This window comes from Magallana gigas, chromosome 1, assembly GCF_963853765.1.
Source record: "Magallana gigas chromosome 1, xbMagGiga1.1, whole genome shotgun sequence".
NCBI lineage: Eukaryota > Metazoa > Mollusca > Bivalvia > Ostreida > Ostreidae > Magallana > Magallana gigas.
In genome coordinates, this window is record NC_088853.1 from 48,791,968 (window position 1) to 48,811,422 (window position 19,455).

Here is a 19,455-nt window from a genome sequence, read left to right on the forward strand (position 1 = left end):
TATAAACACAAACACATATTTCTTTTAATTGCAAAACAGTTCTGCTATTATTTAAACATGCTCTACGGGTTTTTTTACAAGTGAAATTGCATTGAGAAAATTTTTAAGTACATGGATAGTTTAACAAAACTTCGACGAATTGAAACACATGATTTGTATTTTTTTTTATTGTCATGAGCAATCAAACATGTAAAATGCATACTAAAAAGGTCAAAGCTAATGAACAATATGTGAAAGAAAATAAACTAGCATATTCTGATCTAAGTCCCGCGTTGCTATGCAAGCATTTTACATAATCATTATGATAACAAGTCGATGATTCACATTTTTAATATAAACATATTGTTAATATTAACACATTACACCTTTAATAAAGATGACGCAATAAGATGCGTGATTAAATAATGATTTACAGAATCATGCAAACTGAAATAAAAAAATATAGAGTGCAAATAAAAATGGTTTTGATACATCTTCACATTATCTTGCGTTTTGACCTGGTTTTGATAGTATGAGTGTTTTCTATGTCGACATTTGACACAATTTTTAAACTATTGCTACAGAATTAAACTATAGTGATGTTAATAAAAAAAACCCAGAATATTCTTTTCAATATTCAGTCTCTACGTTTATACATGCTGTAAGTGCATTTGATAAGAAATAATTTGCTCAAAAGTTAGATTACGGAAAAGAAAGAAAAGAGGTGCAACGTTTCGCGTGATAAAGGGAAATGAAGATATAAAAATATATAAAGCTATACATATTCTCCAGGACCATAAACAAAGCATAAATAAGCCAACTCATGTTAAGCATTCTATGATACTAGTACATAAGAATATCATACACGCATAATCTATGAACGTACTAAACAATGTTCATTAGAAATATTTACGTGCAACAGTCAAATGTAATCACATCAGTAAACTTAGCATGGAAATTCCAACAACTACCATTACAATATGTATAAACTGATCAGTTGGTTTATTGTATTCTAGTCTTAGTTTTGTCTTTAAAATTGCCATGCTATATAATCAAAGGCAAGTGCATATTGTTGCGGAATAAAAAAGCATGCATCCATTAAAAGAACGGTACCGCTTAATCTGTAGATGTAACTCGTACTCTGCACATCTTGTTGTAAATTGGCAATAGTACATGTTTGTGTTCGTGCACTTAAGCTACCTTTACTGTATCACTATAATATTTTCAAACAAGCAGTATATTATCATGAGGAATTTTCACATTATTTGGACAATTAAAACTAAAAATAATATCTTGAACGTTTGTTTTCGAATTCAATGAAACTCTTTTTTTTCTAAAAAGGAAAAACATGTAATTTGTTTAAGATAACTTAAAATGAATTTGTCTCAATAATAACTTTTGATTATCTATTCTACAATGCATGTGTTTTGTTACATGTGTATTTATGATTTGCAACTTAGTGATACAAACCATTAAAAAAGAGGTCTGAAAATTATAAGTCATGTAATATAATGGGTTTTTTTTATCGACAGAACATATCCAGTAACGGAAAGGTAATTTTTTTCTAAGCTAAAAAAGAAAATCTTTTCCTTAGAATTTAATATTCCTGTCAAGATTAGAGACAATGTACTTACAAGAAAGTAATTAAATCTTCTCACATAAAAAACATCATTTTTTTATATCAAAACATCGACCAACCTTGTAGCAGCTTAACATGCATCTTTAAAACAGCTTTAATGTAAATGTGCAAACCACATACGTTATTGTACAGTGCCGTAATTTTAGAAGGCAAATATCTTTAAAATATCCCAAATTGTATATTCACTTAAATATAAATGTAAAATTATACATGGACTAATTGAGTTGTGTTGTTATTGATATAATTGTTATAAAGCCATTTGACCAATCATTTCTTAAAAACCGAGTACATTTCCATTATAGCAGGCCTGTTCCGAAGATCACAAATCCGATTTCTGAAATTCCTGAAAAGCAAAATTTATAAATCTATTATTTGTATAGTTAATAGTAACAATTGTAGCATATGGCTCCGGTAATTAATTAGACTTGCTCTTAGGGACTTAAAACATTGCTGATGTCATCTATGGCAAAATTTAACTGTTTTATTATTTTTGTACGAAATATTAATCAAAAAGTTCAAAATAATGTAGTTCAATATATCTTCATTGAAATATATGGTTTTTGTTTTTTAATTTTCTACCAAAAACTGGTCCCAACAGTATCAGGATAACTATTTATGATTTTAATTGGACTATTTTAAAGCCCCCCCCCCCCTAAATTTACAAAAGCTTTTCAATGTTCCGAATAGGTGTTGATCAGTTCATCAAAATCACAAACTTTTCTAAAGAGAAAGCACTTAGTCGGTTCTGCAGGGAATCAGATAGTAAACGGCTATTTCTCAGGGACTCTGCGAAGATATATTGATCTACCTTAAAACCATATATTGAAAATAATATTCTTTGAAACATCCCGAAAATGAACTTGATCGCAGTACGTAAACGTCTTATTGTAGAGGGAAACACATACCAAATGATGTATATAATGTTGAGCAGCAAAAGAAGGCAGAATAGAACAATAAAGGCATAAAGAGCAGCCGCCTGTTGGTTGTATGAAGAGGATTCACCAGCTGAAACGAAACAAAAACACATCGATGAGTGTTATTTAAAACTGTATCACTTGATTAGAGCCATGCTTTTTGATTTATTGGAACTCGGTATGTCATTTTAATTTTTTTTTTTTACATTTAACAGGGTAGCAATATTTTATTTGGTGCAACAATTATTTAAGTGCGTCTTATTCGGAGGAATTTTCAGTTTGGAAACATACTGAAGTCATATAAAAAGTGTTATTGCATACTGATGTTTAGATGACTAGTCTTTTGAAATATCTAATGTAAATCTTTAAAAACATTAAAAATAAGAAAGATCACAGCTGCGTTTCAACGTGATGTTATTTTAAATTACAATTATCTTCTTTTTTTTGCCCTTCATTATCTTAAATGTTAATTAAACAAAATTGTCATGTTTAACATCTTGATTGCAGTGTGGGGATTTGAATGCCTTTTTAATGACTTTTCTACCTGAACGGTTAGAATTAGTAACACTAGCTTTATTACCATTGTTGCACATGTCGCCTTTGAACCCTTCAGGACACCCCCGTGGACAATGTCCGGTCACGTGATTGCATTGTTCCCCATCAAGATAAAGACAGTTTCCACAAGCCATCGTACATGCTGGTCCATACGTGTTGTTGCGACAAGCTAAAATAACGAAGGCAAAATTCGAATGAAATGAATTAAACTCAAGATGAATGCTATCTAACTGCATTGTAACCATTTTGAAACGTTTATCTAAATGCATTTAGATAGCATTTTGATAAACGTTTCAAAATGGTAACAGATACCAATGTAATAATATTTTAAAAGTAATATCATAATTACATACGTTTAATCGACTACAATATCAGTGCTATTATAAATTATACAATTGACAATAACTGAGAGTATTGATTGTTGCCTTGAAGATCCTCAAAAAAACGTTCAAATGTCCAAACGTTAAAAAAAATACATCATATGAAAAGATAGTACATGTACTTAATTTTAACAGTTCTATTGTACATAATTTGCATTAACAACGAGTTCAAACTCACTTTGAAGATTATGAAGACAAAATTGCAAACATAAAAATTGTTCATAAAAATTTACCTAGTGTATCATATCAATTCATAATCATTATATATATTAAGTTAGTATTTACCGTTATCAGTTCAACAATAAAAGTTTCTAGTTTCATTTTTGGCAAAATATCCTCAGGTAACATTTAGTATAGTGTAGGTAATGCTAATGTTAAAAACTAACAGATGAAATGGTTTAAAACGAAAACATCGCTTGCCTTTAGTACAACGTGACCCTTCGTAGCCACTGTCGCATTCCCCCGGACACGCACCATCTTCAAAATGGCATTGACTTCCCCGAAAGCAATGGCCGCATGTAAGAGTACAGTTTGGTCCATATTTGCCGCCATCACATTCTGTTTCATAAAGTAGTTGATTAAAATTAATTATTTTGAAAGAAGAGTTTGACTTTACTGTTAGGTACCATTAAAATGGTCATTTAAATTTTTTTTGTTATTCAACTTGTTTAATAATCCATGCTAATTTCTTTCAGATGTTTAAAAAAAAACTTATATCTTTATATTTTGTGCAGACATGGATTGAAAAATCAATAAAATTATAGGTTTACATATGTGAAGAAAAAAAAAATCAATATAACTTGGCTTAATACATTTGAAGGGTTTATGGAAGCAAGAACAACGAATACACATTCAATAACTTGCCACAAATTATGTTTAATTCATGTAAATCTTACGACGATGTACGTATTTCTTACGTTTATCACACGTCACTCCCTTCCATCCTGCCAGACAACCATCCTGACATTCCCCTGTTACCCTGTCACACCTATCTGGCACGGCACAGTGGATACTACATCTCTCCTGACAGTCATATCCAAAACTACCAACAGGGCAAGCTGTTAAAGATATATGTACATACGCATTAAACGAGGAGGTAAGCATGAAGGGTCTTCTTAGTATTGATTCCATTATTTAAGGTCAAATTCTAGTAAATGAAAGGTGCCTACAGATTTATAAAATTTAAGATATAAATTCTTTCCATGATGCTTCAAAATAACAACTTTTTTTGATAGGGTGTACCGAGGCTAAATTTTTGGGTAAACACAATGAAAAGTCACGTTTTAAATTGTCATTTTCAATTATATGTGAGGGAAATAAAGAAGAAATTTAGGAGTTTTGTCCATTGTTGATTAATAAAATATATCTATAGAATGCCTACAGTCTCTCCAAAAACGGAATGAAACAAGCTCTTGACTTCCTCTTAAAAATGATGTAAAATTGAATATAGGTATCGGGATTACTTTTCCCATGATTTAACATATTTTTATTTTAACTTTTCTCGTAAAACAAACAGGCATTTAAAAAATAGAATACGTGTAAATAATATATTAAAGCTTTTGTTATAGCATATTTCACTTTTAGCTCTATATGGCATTGCATATTAAAAATTGTTTTGTGAAAATTCCATTTAGTATTTGGTGGTCATAACTAGAATACTGTTTAAGCAAATGCAGTCATGTTTAATAGATTAACGGGGTTTTTCATTCTTCAAAAACACACATATACGTCATATTCAGGGCACTCTGAGCCCAACCTGTAGCACAGTAGATGCCGTGTGATCCTCTGTCACATCCGTTTGGACAACTTCCGTTCACGTGATGACATTGGTCCCCGACTCTACAGTTTCCACAAATTCGTTTGCAATCGAGGCCGTATGTATGGTCTTTACATTCTGCACAATAAATTTAAATGACAAGTTTCTGATTTGTAAAATCAAAGAATTTTAAAATAATAACATTGATAACTTTTTTGTTATCATTATTACTATTTATACTACTAATATTAGGAATTTAAGAGTAGTATTAATAGTAGAATTAATAGTAGCAGCAGCAAAATAAACCTCTTCTTTTAATTTCTTTTTTTTTTTTTGTGTTGTGTTTGTCATTAAATAATTTTCTTAAAATGGCTGAGCGATCAGAGTGCTAAAATCCCTCGTGTACGACAATGATCTTCACTGATTTAAATTTAAAACCCCTGTCGTTCGTGTTAATGAAGCTCCTAAATCATTAGCTCTTTACAGTTTATCAGATCGATTTCAATACATCTCTTACGTTCATCGCATGTTGGTCCCTTGTAACCCGGAACACAGCCCAGACAGGTTCCATCCACAATGTGACAGTGACCTTCCTGACAGTTCTGTGGACACCGCTGGTAACAGTCCTCTCCATAGAAACCAGCCCTAGCACACCCTTACAACCCCCAAAAATATAAAGTAAATTGATTACCTGAATGAAAATGTATAAAACTCATTTCACACAGTATGATAAAAGCACCACAAATTGAGCATAGCTGTAATTAAATGTTTGTATACTTTCAAAACATCATTTAATAAATGCTTTATATTTGATTTTGTGCATTATTTTCTTTTGTGCTTATTATATTTAACGTTGCCTTAATTGTTATCAGATTAATATCAATTTGTTTTAGCTTTAGCCTTCTACTTTATTTTACTTTTTTTTTTTTTTACATCTGTCGTAATTAACCTTAAATCAATAATGCTTTTTTCGATTCAAGCTGATGCGTATATGGTTAAAAGTTAAAACGAGTATATTGAGTGACTACTGATATCTACTTAACAGTTCTAGAGCTGTACAGATTCTGCTGGACACAACTGCGCAGACAACGTGCAAAAGACGTGCTAGGTTTTTTAAGAGTTCAGTCAATATTTGTCAGTTTGCTGATAACGCTCTTATCCAGTATTTGTAAATGGATAATCATAGGTGTACTTTTTACATTTAACTTTTAAGTTTAATTAAACTCTTGTATTTTTAGAAAAAGAAAATTCGAGTATGCTTTTAAAATTTGAACTCTTTCGGCACTGGAATGTTAATATTAACATTTCCGAAATTAATCCCCAAGATGAACTACCATTTACATTTCTAAATCATACAAGTATGTTTGCAATATGCGAGTAACCCATTAACTGAAATCTTTAATTTCAGGTACATTTTATAACTCAATTCTGAAGGAAAACTAATTATGTTGTAATGAGTAATGGTTTATCAATTGTGTGATTTAAAATATATTGAAACAAGAAATTTACTATTTTTGTTCTATCATTTTTGCATGAAGTTTTGTGGTTCTTGTACGCTTTGTTTTCAGGATTTTCCTTTCAGCTTTCACTTTTTTCAGTATTTTGATTGAAAACATGTTTACATTAATACTGACTATGAAATTCATAAGTTTATAATAATTCAACAATACATGTAATCCAACGGGGTGGTTTTATCAGAAAACCTTCCTCTACTAACGCTGCAGTCAGTGCAAAAGTAAAAAAAAGTAAATATTTTAAAATCTTGATTCTCAGACACTAATTAGCCAGGAGAGCTGACATTTGTGTGGAAGCATCCTCAGATAGTGAACATTCAAAATTGTGAAAATCATGACCCCTGGGTGTAGAATGGAGCCAAAATTTTGGTCGAATTTTCACATAGGAATGTATAGAATTACTCTTTAAAACAATTTTAAAAAAAAGCTTTAATTGTAATGCCCGTGCAACAATAGAAAAACATGGATAGTTATTTGAGAAATAAAGTACGAGTTTTCGTGAATTTAGCAGAATAACCTCTGAGGTCGACAAATGTTGTTTTAAAATATAAAAGCCGAGGCGTTAGCCGAGGCTTTTATATTTCAAATAACATTTCGAGACCGATGAGGTTATCCTGCAACTTTCACGATAACAAAAACTTTATTTCTATTCTACTAACAGCCCAGTATATCTACAGATCGTTTCTCCTATAGAGAGACGATCTAGGTCATTTTGACGACTGTTCCGTGTAACCCCAATGGTTTTGTTAGTAATGTTTAAATGTGTATCGATGAAAGGAATCACATGCAGACGCAAAGAATTAAAGTGAAAGAAGAAATCCCGTTCCGGCGAACCAAGAATATATACTAATTTACTCTTACATGTACCCTGTAAATAGATTACCGTCCCCATTTTACACCTGTTTTCTTTATTTGTAATGAAACAGTCAGAAATCTACTCACCATAAACCTCGACCTCACATAGCTCACTGAAGGCATATCTATCGTATCCAGCAGGGATAGAGGACTGGGTCCTCTTGTTGTAGAAGATGACATACCTCCCAGGCCTAGGACACGTTATAGTAATAGGATTCGGTATTGTGGCTCTAGTAAAGTTTGTATCCCTAAAGCACAGAACTCCCTCCTCTCGGTCAGTTGAGTTGGATATGTATAATGTAAATCCAAGAAACCTTGATGTGTAGGCATTGGACGCGTCTGAAAAGAGATGTGTTTTTATCTATATGGATAAGGCATTAAATGGTTTATATTTGACGTTGTCGTGTCAATAATTGTCGTCAGGTGAGCAAACAAATTGAATAACGCACTTAGTGCGCTATTATAATTTGTCTGATCAACTGACGGGTGTTATTTTAAACAAGACTACGTCAAAAAGAAATCTTTCAGTGCTGATATTTACATTCCCTTATCGATTAAATTAATTTTTTTTATTTAATAAATTGCTATTAATTGCAGACCCCGGATGGAGTTCATTTGTAACAGCAGGAACAGCTGTTATCTAAAACCGGTTTAACTGGTTATCACATCGACTATTGAGATGAGCCTTGAAAATATAGTCCATGGAAATAACTTTAACAATTCTGCTGTTCACAAAGTGTTACATTAACGTAAAATATGATGTTTCACAACATGTTTGAAATATATTTTCAAACATATAGCATAAAAATCATTGTTTGGGAACTAATTATGTAAATGATAAATTGTTACATTTTAAAAGCAAATTCTTATTGTTTGTATCAATTTTTTTATGTTTAGACGTTGTAGTCATTGTACCAATTGTGCACATTTTAAAAGACAGTATACGAAAACATGTACTCCAATGAATGTTGTCCGTCCTGTATTGTATAGTCACGTGATGAATACTTGACACATTTTTCAAGTCAACTCTCCATTCTGCTGTTAGTTTACTGTTGGCTGATATTGAACACTGTCCTCCATTAGCAGAAAGATCCGTTTTCCGACCGTCCACCGCTAGATTTGATCCCCAGTTACCTATTCTAGACTGTTGCCAGGTAGGCTTCAACAGTGCAATGTTGTCTGTGAAAAAATAAAAATTCATGATAAACTAGTTAATTGTTGCGCATTTTGTCTACTTTTAAACAAATTAAAGCATGCTCATTGCTGAAGGTAGTAAGTGCCCTGTACGTCTTTAGAAGCACTTACTTAAATTGTCTTTTCTACCCTTTAAAAATGATTCATTGATATCTACCTACATGTACATTAATTACCAAACTGCTGTTTGAATAAATAAAAAAAAGATTGAAAGTCTTGTTCAGAAAACAATGTGTATAGTTAACATGTTCAATGAAAGAATCATATGGAAGACAAAGAGAAACAGAGATTCAAAGAAGTTGTCGGATACGGTAATGTATTCAACAATAAACCTTTTCGCTTCTTTAAATCTATGTTTCTCTTTGTCTTCCATATAATTCTTTCATTGAACATGTTAACTATACACATTGTTTATTATATTGAATTAAACTAACAAACCTTGGTTCTTGGAATTAATCTATATATAATCATGAAAAGTGTAGGCATTTAATAATATTAACCTAATTTAATAATAGGTGGCGGGCATGGGGCATAAAACTGATTTTTTAATTTTATTATTTTACATGTATGTAAGTATTTTTAATGTTATAAGTTGCACGGAAACTGTATAAGGGCATTTGTGTGGAACGCATTTAATTTAAAACATTTCGTTTGCGCTATCTTTTAAAATAAAACTTTTGATAAGATATTTATACAAAACCGGTTGATTCCCTGTCCAAACAAGTTTTTCTGAAGATTTACATTGATATCTTCCTACATGTACATTAATTAGCAAATTGCTGTTTGCTAAAAATAAAACAGCTTTAAAGTCTTGTTCAGAAAACAATGTGTCTAGTTAAGATATTCAATTAAAGAAACATATTAAAGACAAAGAGAAACATACATTTAAAGAAGCGAAGAGTTTTATCGTTGAATACATTACCGTATCCGACAACTCCTAATGGTAATACAATGTATAATGTAATTATCCAGATTCTGCATGAATACATTTTCGTAACTCCTCAATATCTAAAGGAAAGTAGTATGGGAAAGTGCAAGGCAAATGTCAACTGGCTTGATTTTTTGATTGTTGGCTTTTAGAAAGGCATAAGACAAGTCTGTCCTTATGAAGAGTCTCCTATTGCATATGCGTGTGGTCTTCATGATCTCTGATATAATCTATTAAGCTAACAAACCTTGGTTCTTGGAATTAATCTATATATGATCATGAAAAGTGCAGGCATTTAATAATATTAACCTATTTTAATAATAGGTGGCGGGCATGGGGCATAAAACTGATTTTTTATTTTTATTATTTTACATGTATATAAGTATTTTTAATGTAATAAGTAACACGGAAACTGTATAAGGGCATTTGTGTGGAACGCATTTAATTTAAAACATTTCGTTTGCGCTATCTTTTAAAATAAAACTTTTGATAAGATATTTATACAAAACCGGTTGATTCCCTGTCCAAACAAGTTTTTCTGGAGATTCACATTGATATCTTCCTACATGTACATTAATTAGCAAATTGCTGTTTGATAAAAATAAAACAGCTTTAAAGTCTTGTTCAGAAAACAATGTGTATAGTTAACATGTTCAATGAAAGAATCATATAAAAGACAAAGAGAAACAGAGATTTAAAGAAGCGAAGAGGTTTAATGTTGAATAAATTACCGTATCCGACAACTCCCAATGGTAATACACTGTATAATGTGATGATCCAGATTTTGCATGCGTACATTTTCGTTGCTCCTCAATTTTAAAAGGAAAGTAGGACTGAAAATGGAAAAATCAAAGTGGAAGACAAATACCAACTGGCTTGCTTTTTTAATGCTGGCTTTCGGAAGGCATTAGACAAGGAGATATTTCCTTATAAAGAATTTCCTTTTGCATATGCGTGTGGTCTTCATGATCTCTGATATAATCTATTAAGCTAACAAACCTTGGTTCTTGGAATTAATCTATATATAATCATGAAAAGTGCACGCATTTAATAATATTAACCTATTTTAATAATAGGTTGCGGGCATGGGGCATAATACTAATTTATTAAATCATTCCTTGATCTTCATTTTACATGTATATAAGTATTTTTAATAAGTTGAACTGTATAAGGGCAATTGTGTGGAACGCATTTAATTTAAAACATTTAGTTTGCGCTATCTTTTAAAATAAAACATTTGATAAGATATTTATACAAAACCGGTTGATTCCTTCTCCAAACAATTTGTTCTAGAGATGCACGTTATGATGTCAATAATATACTCTTCAAAGACAATAAAAATGCTTTTAATGTCGAATTAAAGCTTTGCTGATTTAATCACGTCATGACTACTTTCAGGTATTACTAATTATAATCTGCACAATACAAAAAGCGAGAACATGATATCGTTGCACTTCTGAACAACGTCTGGAGCTTCAATCACCCATTACTTTAACAAATACTAGCACAGTAAAACACGGTTATAGCGACCATGCTTATAATGAATTGACGCTTACAGCGAAGTGAATTTCATTCTTCGTGACTTAATAACAAGTTGTTAACCTGACGGATATAACGAATTACGCTTGTAACGAAGTAATATTGCCCGTCCCTGGGCCTTTGTTATAACCGTGTTTTACTGTAGTATGAATAACGGGACTTTTTAGCTAGTTAATACAAATCTAATTATCAAAATTAATAAAAAATTGTATATAATTATTAATTAATATTGTGAAATTAATCCTAATTTCATCAAATTGATTTCAAATGCATAATTAAGACACAAATTAATTTAATTTTAACTGTTGTATCACGAAATATTATTTTATGTAATTTTTCGCAATGTGTTAAAATGTTATGTAACAATTAAAGTCACGCTGGTTGCAAAGAACAATATATACCATGTCTTGTTTAGTTTATATATTTCGTATCAAAAGATTGAGATGAAGGGCGTACGTCAAGTAAACTATATCAGTTATAGCCCCTTGAAAAGGGAATCAGTTATGGATAAAATTAATAAACAAAACATACAATGAAAAAAAGAGATACGTTTAAATGCATGGAATAACACTTCTGATAAAAGGACACTAAGCAGGGAATGACTGTCCCGAAAAAAAAAATACAAGGATTTTACCAACCGGTTTGTAAACTCTAGTCTGAGTGGTTTTGTCTTACTACGTTTTCATCTTTGTTTCACTTACCTTAAGAGTCCCCCATGCCGCGAATCAGACTTTGGAAATACTCTCTATGTATTTTTAGAAGGTTCAAGAAAATTTCTACCTGACCTAACCTCTTTTCTTTTTAGATTTAAAAAGATGTAACTGTAATGTTTTTTTTCTCTATGTGAAAGTCCTGCTTTGGGGCAGATCAAAAAGGTTTAAAGGACATTACGACGCATTCGCGAAATATTTAGGTGCTTCGCCCCTGCACGTCGAAAACAAAATGCGTTTCGAAGCCGTTGACACGTTCACCTAAAAGCTTGTTATCGCTACTCCTCGAAAGCTGCAATACCTGAGCGCACCTGAGCGCACGTAATCTTCATGGATATTACATGTACAATGTATCGGTCTATTTAGTAGTTGCGAAAGTCCAAAAGACGAAAGGTCTCGCATTGAATAATATGTGATTTTGGTCAACAATTATTTTTTCAATTTTAATGTTTACAATGCCTCAGTAGGGCATTTTAAATAGGCAATCAAAATTTGAGTGTCATTCGTTGAGTTATAAACAAGTTACATAGCTAACGATTATTTACTTTGTAAACAAAATTTACTTTGTAAATGGGACATTTTCCAATAAACATGAAAACCAGACGTACGAGGGTTGTAAGAAAAGATCGCAGACAATGTCGATCTCGAGCGGACTATTCGCATAATACCAGCGAAACTTTCAGATTTAAACTTGACGTATTTGCTGAGAAATATTTTTAGATTTATATGGATTAAATGCACCATAAAAAGTATACACCACAATTATTTTGATAAGATATGCTTTACAGAGCATGTTAGATTTTTAATTTTTTAAAATTTTGTACACATTTGTCCTTACTCAGAAAATATACCGTTTAAGCGCATAAAAAATGAACGATATTTCATTTGACATCACTATGACTTATCAAGGTTTATTGTGAAAGTGTCAATTCAATCGAAGAATTTCTTACCATTTTATAGCCGATTTTGGACGAACAACGCTCGAAAAATGAGTCAAAAACGTTGACGTCGATGAACATCTTTGACCACAGGCCTTTATTTAAATTTGTGTACACGCAGGAAAATCTCCGACGGAGACCAAAGGTTCTTAAATGCTGCTATTTCTTTTAGAACAAAAGTTTTACACTTAGAATCACTGACGTATAAAGATGGAAGAACTGATTTTGTGGGCTGTTGCAGCAAAGCGGACCGACCCCCCTTTCAGCCCGGATCTTACACCTATGGATTTCACTTCTTTCCCTTAAATCTTAAGTCGAAACCGCGTGAACAGAAGGTCTTGGACCTAAGTGATATACGATATGCCACAAAAGACATTGCACAAAAACTTGACAAATAATGATATGAAAGTGCATTTTATAAATTGGTTAAATGACTTGAAAAGTGTATGGATCTGAAAGGTGTTTACTTTGAAATAGAGTAACAGGTTTGACTTTCAGTTATTTGACGTCACATGACGTCGTGGAAATATGAAGTGGTGCTCCGTAAATTTATTCATGCAAAGTTATAATCGCTGTATCTTCTTTGAATAAACCAATTCATATAATTTTTTGCATACTTATTTTCAATTGACAGTCATTGAATAAAACATACTTCATCCAACAAATTACACTGTGTAATTTTGCCGTAAATCACTTTGTCCGCGAACTTTTCTAACAACCCTCGTAGATTTAGATTTGTATTTTCTCTCCTGCCAATCCGATTTTCCTCTCACCTGCCAGCGACGTTTCTTGAATTATTTGAGGCATCCTACATATGTACCACGGTCATATGCAATCTTGAAATTAATTAATTTGATTTTTACTTCATGCACAACTTTTTGTATCAAAGATGGATGCATTAGGAATCCCAGGGTCTTCCTTTGTCATTAAAAATCATTGTGTATTGACTACATGAGAACAATTTACTTTAGTCTATGTAAAAAGTGACATGGGTAGGAGTAAATAACTAGCCCGTTCTCCGTTCGCATACTTCTTGCGAATTTTGTTGTTTAGTGTACAGATTGTCCCGAAAAGATTTGAACAAAACAAACGGATCAACTGGCGATAAACATACCTTCCATTTTTTCCATGTCTACTTATTTCTTTTTTTTTTATTTTGTGACCTAAAAAGGTCTTATTAAAGAAAAACACCACACATGCTTTCGTAAATCATGATTGACGCATATAAATTTGTTAAGAAGAAGAAGAGGGTGTCAATAGGCGTTATCAATATTATTCATTCATTCAATTAACAATTCAATATGTTATTCCTCCTATCAGAGAATACATTAGATATGTAGTATATCAATTATTATGCCTTCTGTCAGTTTGTCACTATATATTCAATACTCATCTATTTTCGCATAGTATCAAAGGATTTATATAGCGTAAGCATACTATGCCGAAATAGAGCACGGCAAATGTTTTCAACGAAAATCTTTCAAGCGCCGACAGCGGGATTCGAACTCACGACGCTAAAATCATCCCAGCAAGAAGCCCAACGCCTTACCGCTCCGCTAAAGCAGCAGTTATCGTGCACTATGTATCAAACCCTGACTACTATTTAGGCATAGTGCATGCACAACACAACACTATTATATAAATATTAGGACGATACAACATACACGAAGTTAAGAAATACAAATATATATACGTGAGCTAATGTGAGCAGGTGAACGTTGGCAGTTAAATGTGAAACGCAATGTGCTAATAAGATTTGAGAGTTCAACATTAAAAATGTTTTAATGTATTTTGATCGACAAAGGTAAAATATGTTTTTATCATAACCAATAGAGGTGTCGTGCTTGTCATACGAATATGTTACATTGTAATACTATGAAAAGAAATATTTAACTAAAATGTCGTAAGAAAAGTTACACAGTTTTAAAAACATTATATAAATAGTGCCTGTTTGGGAGGGTAACAGTTGAAACTGAGACCCCGAGGAAACCAATGTCAACGGACGCGAAGCAGAGGTTGACAATGGTTTTCTCGGGGTGTCAATTTTAACTGTTATCCTCCCAAACAGGCAATATCTATTTTATTACACTGAGTGTCTTAATATTAGAGAATTTATTACTGCTTTTATATAGAAATGACGTGAATTCTACGCCGAACCATGCGCGCATAATTTACGCGCATGTAACAATTCGTTTTGTTACCCGTTGCTAAGTGTGTTGCCAACGCTGAGGGTATTATATTTAAATAGTGCCTGTTTTGGAGGGTAACAGTTGAAATTGACATCCCGAGAAAACCATTGTCAACTGACGCTTCTCGGGGTATCAGTTTCAACTGTTACCCTCCCAAACAGGCACTATTTATTTTGTTATACTGAATGTCTTAATTTTAAAGAAAACATCACTGCTTTTTAGATAGGAATAACGTGAATTCCAAGGCGAACCGTACGCGCATGATTTTCGAGCATGTAACAATTTGTAATGTTACCCGTTGCTAAGTGCGTTGCTAACGCTGAGGGTAATAGAACAGATTATGAACTGCGTCTAAACCAATCAGATTTCAGTATTTAACATAAAAGTATAACAAAACGGATTGTCAACTGTGTCTTAACAAATCAGATTTCAGTATTTAACATGAAACTATAATAAAAGCTCTTATCATATTCTTATGTGATGCTTTTGCACATATCCGATTGTTTTGATGTTTTCAGGCCTTGAATGTCTTTGACGTTAATATGTTGAAATCTATTTGAAAACCGATCAGCGTTCAGCTTAAGTTCATTCCAGATTTCACATCCATAACGTATAGAGGGAAATACCGCTTTCACAAAAAAGATTAACCACTAAGATAACTTAGTGAGCGTTTTTAGAATATGATATGTATTTTCAATGAGCGATGCCATTCATCGCCGACAGTATAACTAATGTTAGCGATGAAATTAAAACTCTAAATAATATAATTCGGAGGTACATGTATTCATATCTTTAGCATCAATAACAAACACCGATTTATTTTTCCTTATGCTGTTATAATTAGTTGTTACAGGTATGAAAGTTAAAGGTAGCCATGCGTTTCTGCAAAGCTTTCACATGTAATATCAAGACCCATTTAACACGTAACTATGTCAATGCAACGGTTAATAGTCATGTCAAGAACAGTTAAATGATTTAACTTCAGGAAAGCAATTGTTATCGTTATAAAAACAAGAAAACGGTAAAAAAAAATGCAAATGACAAATAGCATATCAGTCATCAACCCTTGACATTCATCAAAGCAGCTACATGTACATGTTTTATAAAACCAAACATATATGTGTACAATATTTGAAGCCAGTGTTGTTTCAGTGGTTGATGTGTCAACAATTAAGAATCAGAATGCTTTAATATTGATGATATTGCAAATTGCAGAAATGACTTTCTAAATAAGAAAATATTTAAAGACTTTTAATCCCACATTACATGGCTGATTTTTAAGAGTTGGGGGATAAAACAGATTTTAACCCGTTTTCCATTAGGCATCTTCTCTGGTCACTGTTCATTAGCTACGATGGTTACACTATATAAATAGTGCCTGTTTAGGAGGGTAAGAGTTGAAATTGACACCCCGAAAAAAAACCATTGTCAACCGACGCGAAGCCTCGGCCAATAATTGTTTTCGAGGGGTGTCAATTTCAACTCTTACCCTCTTAAAAAGGCACTATTTATTTTATTATACTGAATGTCTTAGTTTTAAAGAAAACTTAACATCTTTTATATCTGAATGACATGAACGCGCATAGTTTACGCGCATGTAACAATTTGTTGTGTTACCCATTGCCAAGTGTGTTGCTAACGCTGAGGGTATTATAACGGATTATCGACTGTGTCTTAACCAATCAGATTGCAGTATTTAACATGAAAGTATAATAAATAATAATACCATATATTGTAGCACTGACTTTGTCAAAAAACAAGTTTAATAATTTTCAAGTAATTTATTTCTAAATAAATATTTTCAAATGTGTTTACACTTTTATTTTCTTTGCACTTGATAACACTACGAATCGATTTTGAATGTAATGCATGCACACATATCATACATCAAACCATCAACTAGTATTAAATTTTAATGTATTTCATGATTCATCAGAATTTTTTCCGTTTAAATGAATTTTATTATGGAAAAAATCTGTATATCTGTAAATCAACAATTGTCACAAAGAATAAAATGGAGATAGAAAACAACAATAAAAGGATGCTTAAAAAGCTGATTTATTATTAAAATGAAAATAGATTATTTCGGTGCGGTAAGTGTTATTGTTTGGATGTCTTGGCCAAAAGAATTCTGCACATAACATTGATATTGCCGTAAATTATCTCTGGCAAGGTGTTTGATGCGTATCACTGCTTTGTATAGACTGTTCTCTGCATGGATATTAGATGGAATGTGGTTTTGTGTGGCCTGCAAAAAGTATTATATGAGCTAATTGCTGGAAATAATCTGGTCGAATAACATTACATATTAGGTTTATTATTGACAAGCTTCACCTCCCTGTTTATGAGATTGATTAACCCGATATATTTCTGTGGTAAGTCAGTAACAAACTTGATAAGTGTTGTGTTTACCCGAGGAATATTAATTCAGAAATTTATTCACAAAAAGCGATCATCTACGTCAATCAATGTAAATGTGGCCTTACATCTCGTTCAATTTTACTTAATCGAACTCTTCAAAATCATCATTCTCACATATCAAACACCCTTTAAGTTTTAAAGTTAACAATTATATACGTTTTTCTGTCTTCCTCCGCAGAGATTCGAGCAAATATTGATGATGCTCCAGACACTACAATGTGACGTCAATTCAATGGGCAACTACTCTAATTCAAAAATAATTGCAAAGAACAACTACGAAATTTTTTTTTAAAAAAAACTTATGGTACGCAGTTTCGGTATTAAATATTATGATATGTTGAGATGAGTAGGCGAAACGTCGGCCATATTGCCGAATATTAACTCTCACATGACGGACGTAGAGATATATTCGGCAGTCACGTGTCATGTATAAACCAATGAAATTGTGACATTTCAGTGCGAGGGAAAACAATGGTTTATGTCCATCTTTGTTTCTGTTTTATCATCTATGCTTTTAATGATAAGGACGAAAAGAAGTGTTAAGATTTGCCTGGAGGTATATAAACCAAATCATATTAAATATTGAATTCACCAAGCTTACCCAGCACTATACATTATATTTGCTTGAAAGACACAGAGCCTGGCAACATTCAGGAATTATGAAATAGAACTTAACAATAAATTGTATGAGAAGTATTTATTACTCCGCTATTACAAACAATTGGTGGATGTTGGCCGCATAGTGATTTTTTGTGGGGTAACTGGGGAGCCGACCAGTGTGCCAGTTTAACTACCCATGTAGGGACACACTGAGGGCCCGAGTATGAGACATCAGTGCCCGAACCTGAACGATCCCCAGCGTTCTAAGGAGGGTAATGAGACCTGCCCTTCTCACCCTGTCTCCTGCAGTGCTACTTGGTTTAGAACTTTGCATGACAAAGGCTACTTTATCAACCAATTATAACATGCCACAGTCTGTAGCATCCCCTCACTTGGGTGAGGTGGATGTGGTCCCATCTATACCCAGTGTAGGCCCCACTATACAAAAAACCCAATTTTACATTGTAACCACAAGGCACAGTTAACTGTAATAACTTTGCCTTTTATATACCATATTGAATGATTGAATTTATTTACTATCCCCTAGCTTTGAAAGTAAGTGGGGGAGACATCCAGGTTTTGGAGCAGAAAGTGTCAACACATACCACTGCGGGTTACCCAGTAATAATCCTGATTACTTCTTTTAGAAACAAATTTGTCGTATCGAATTTCTTGTAATCTGTAATGAATAATTCATACATTGTACATACTTATGACTATTGTATTTAACAATAATATATTTAGATTATATGTGTGTACTCTTTATTATATCAAATGCTGTCTTCAAAAAATTTATGGCCATGAATTTTGCAGATAAGATGTATGTTCTCTATTGAAATTAAATACGTGCTAAGTACATTATTTTTATGAGTTGGAAATTACTGCAGCGTTATTGTAAACGTTTTTTCGCACACACAAGGAACATGCAAAAAACAAGCTAATGTCGAGTAAAATCAAAGGGCATTTTGAAATATTCATTCGCATCAGATTCTGCAAAATTGTTTCGAAAACTGGAGACGTAAACTTTGTCCTTCTAATACAAACAGCCTGACATTTGTCTGGGCTTTTTTTCTAACCATCATATTCCTTCCAAGTGAGTAATACATTGGGTTGCTTTTCACGCCGCAAGTCAGCAGTACATCGTCGCCATAGTGATAATGTGAAGGCGTTATCGTTATGGATGTAATAGATGGGGGTCCTTGACCTATATTTTTGAGTAAAATTTGTGTTGTGATTATATTGGCTTTTAAATCAGTTACTTATGACTTAAAGGGGCATGGTCATGATTTTGGTCAAAAATATTTTTTTCGATTTTAATATTTAGAATGCTTCAGGAAGGTATTT

The 19,455-nt window shown here is 32.5% G+C and overlaps 1 protein-coding gene across 1 annotated transcript; it reads right to left on the reverse strand.

Annotated features, from left to right (window-relative positions):
* Window positions 1–229: 229 nt before the first annotated feature.
* Window positions 230–9,805, reverse strand: LOC105332747 (multiple epidermal growth factor-like domains protein 6). The gene is made up of 10 exons (XM_034466251.2): window positions 9,709–9,805; window positions 8,550–8,771; window positions 7,680–7,931; window positions 5,741–5,878; window positions 5,224–5,361; window positions 4,385–4,525; window positions 3,888–4,025; window positions 3,113–3,256; window positions 2,524–2,623; window positions 230–1,961 (listed from the first exon to the last, which is right to left on the reverse strand). Exons 1-10 carry the CDS (start codon window positions 9,773–9,775, stop codon window positions 1,886–1,888), a joined length of 1,416 nt encoding a protein of 471 aa, XP_034322142.2. The 5' UTR covers window positions 9,776–9,805; the 3' UTR covers window positions 230–1,885.
* Between the last annotated feature and the right edge of the window lie 9,650 nt (window positions 9,806–19,455).

What these genes read in the sequence shown, in the direction of transcription:
- LOC105332747 (XM_034466251.2), bottom strand. Translation starts at nt 9,775, where the DNA reads ATGTATTCATGCAGAATCTGGATAATTACATTATACATTGTATTACCA. An exon ending in GGGACCAACATGCGATGAAC is followed by an intron (nt 5,362 to 5,740) that starts GTAAGAGATGTA and finishes TTTATTGTGCAG; the next exon opens with AATGTAAAGACCATACATAC. An exon ending in AGGGTCACGTTGTACTAAAG is followed by an intron (nt 3,257 to 3,887) that starts GCAAGCGATGTT and finishes TCGTTATTTTAG; the next exon opens with CTTGTCGCAACAACACGTAT.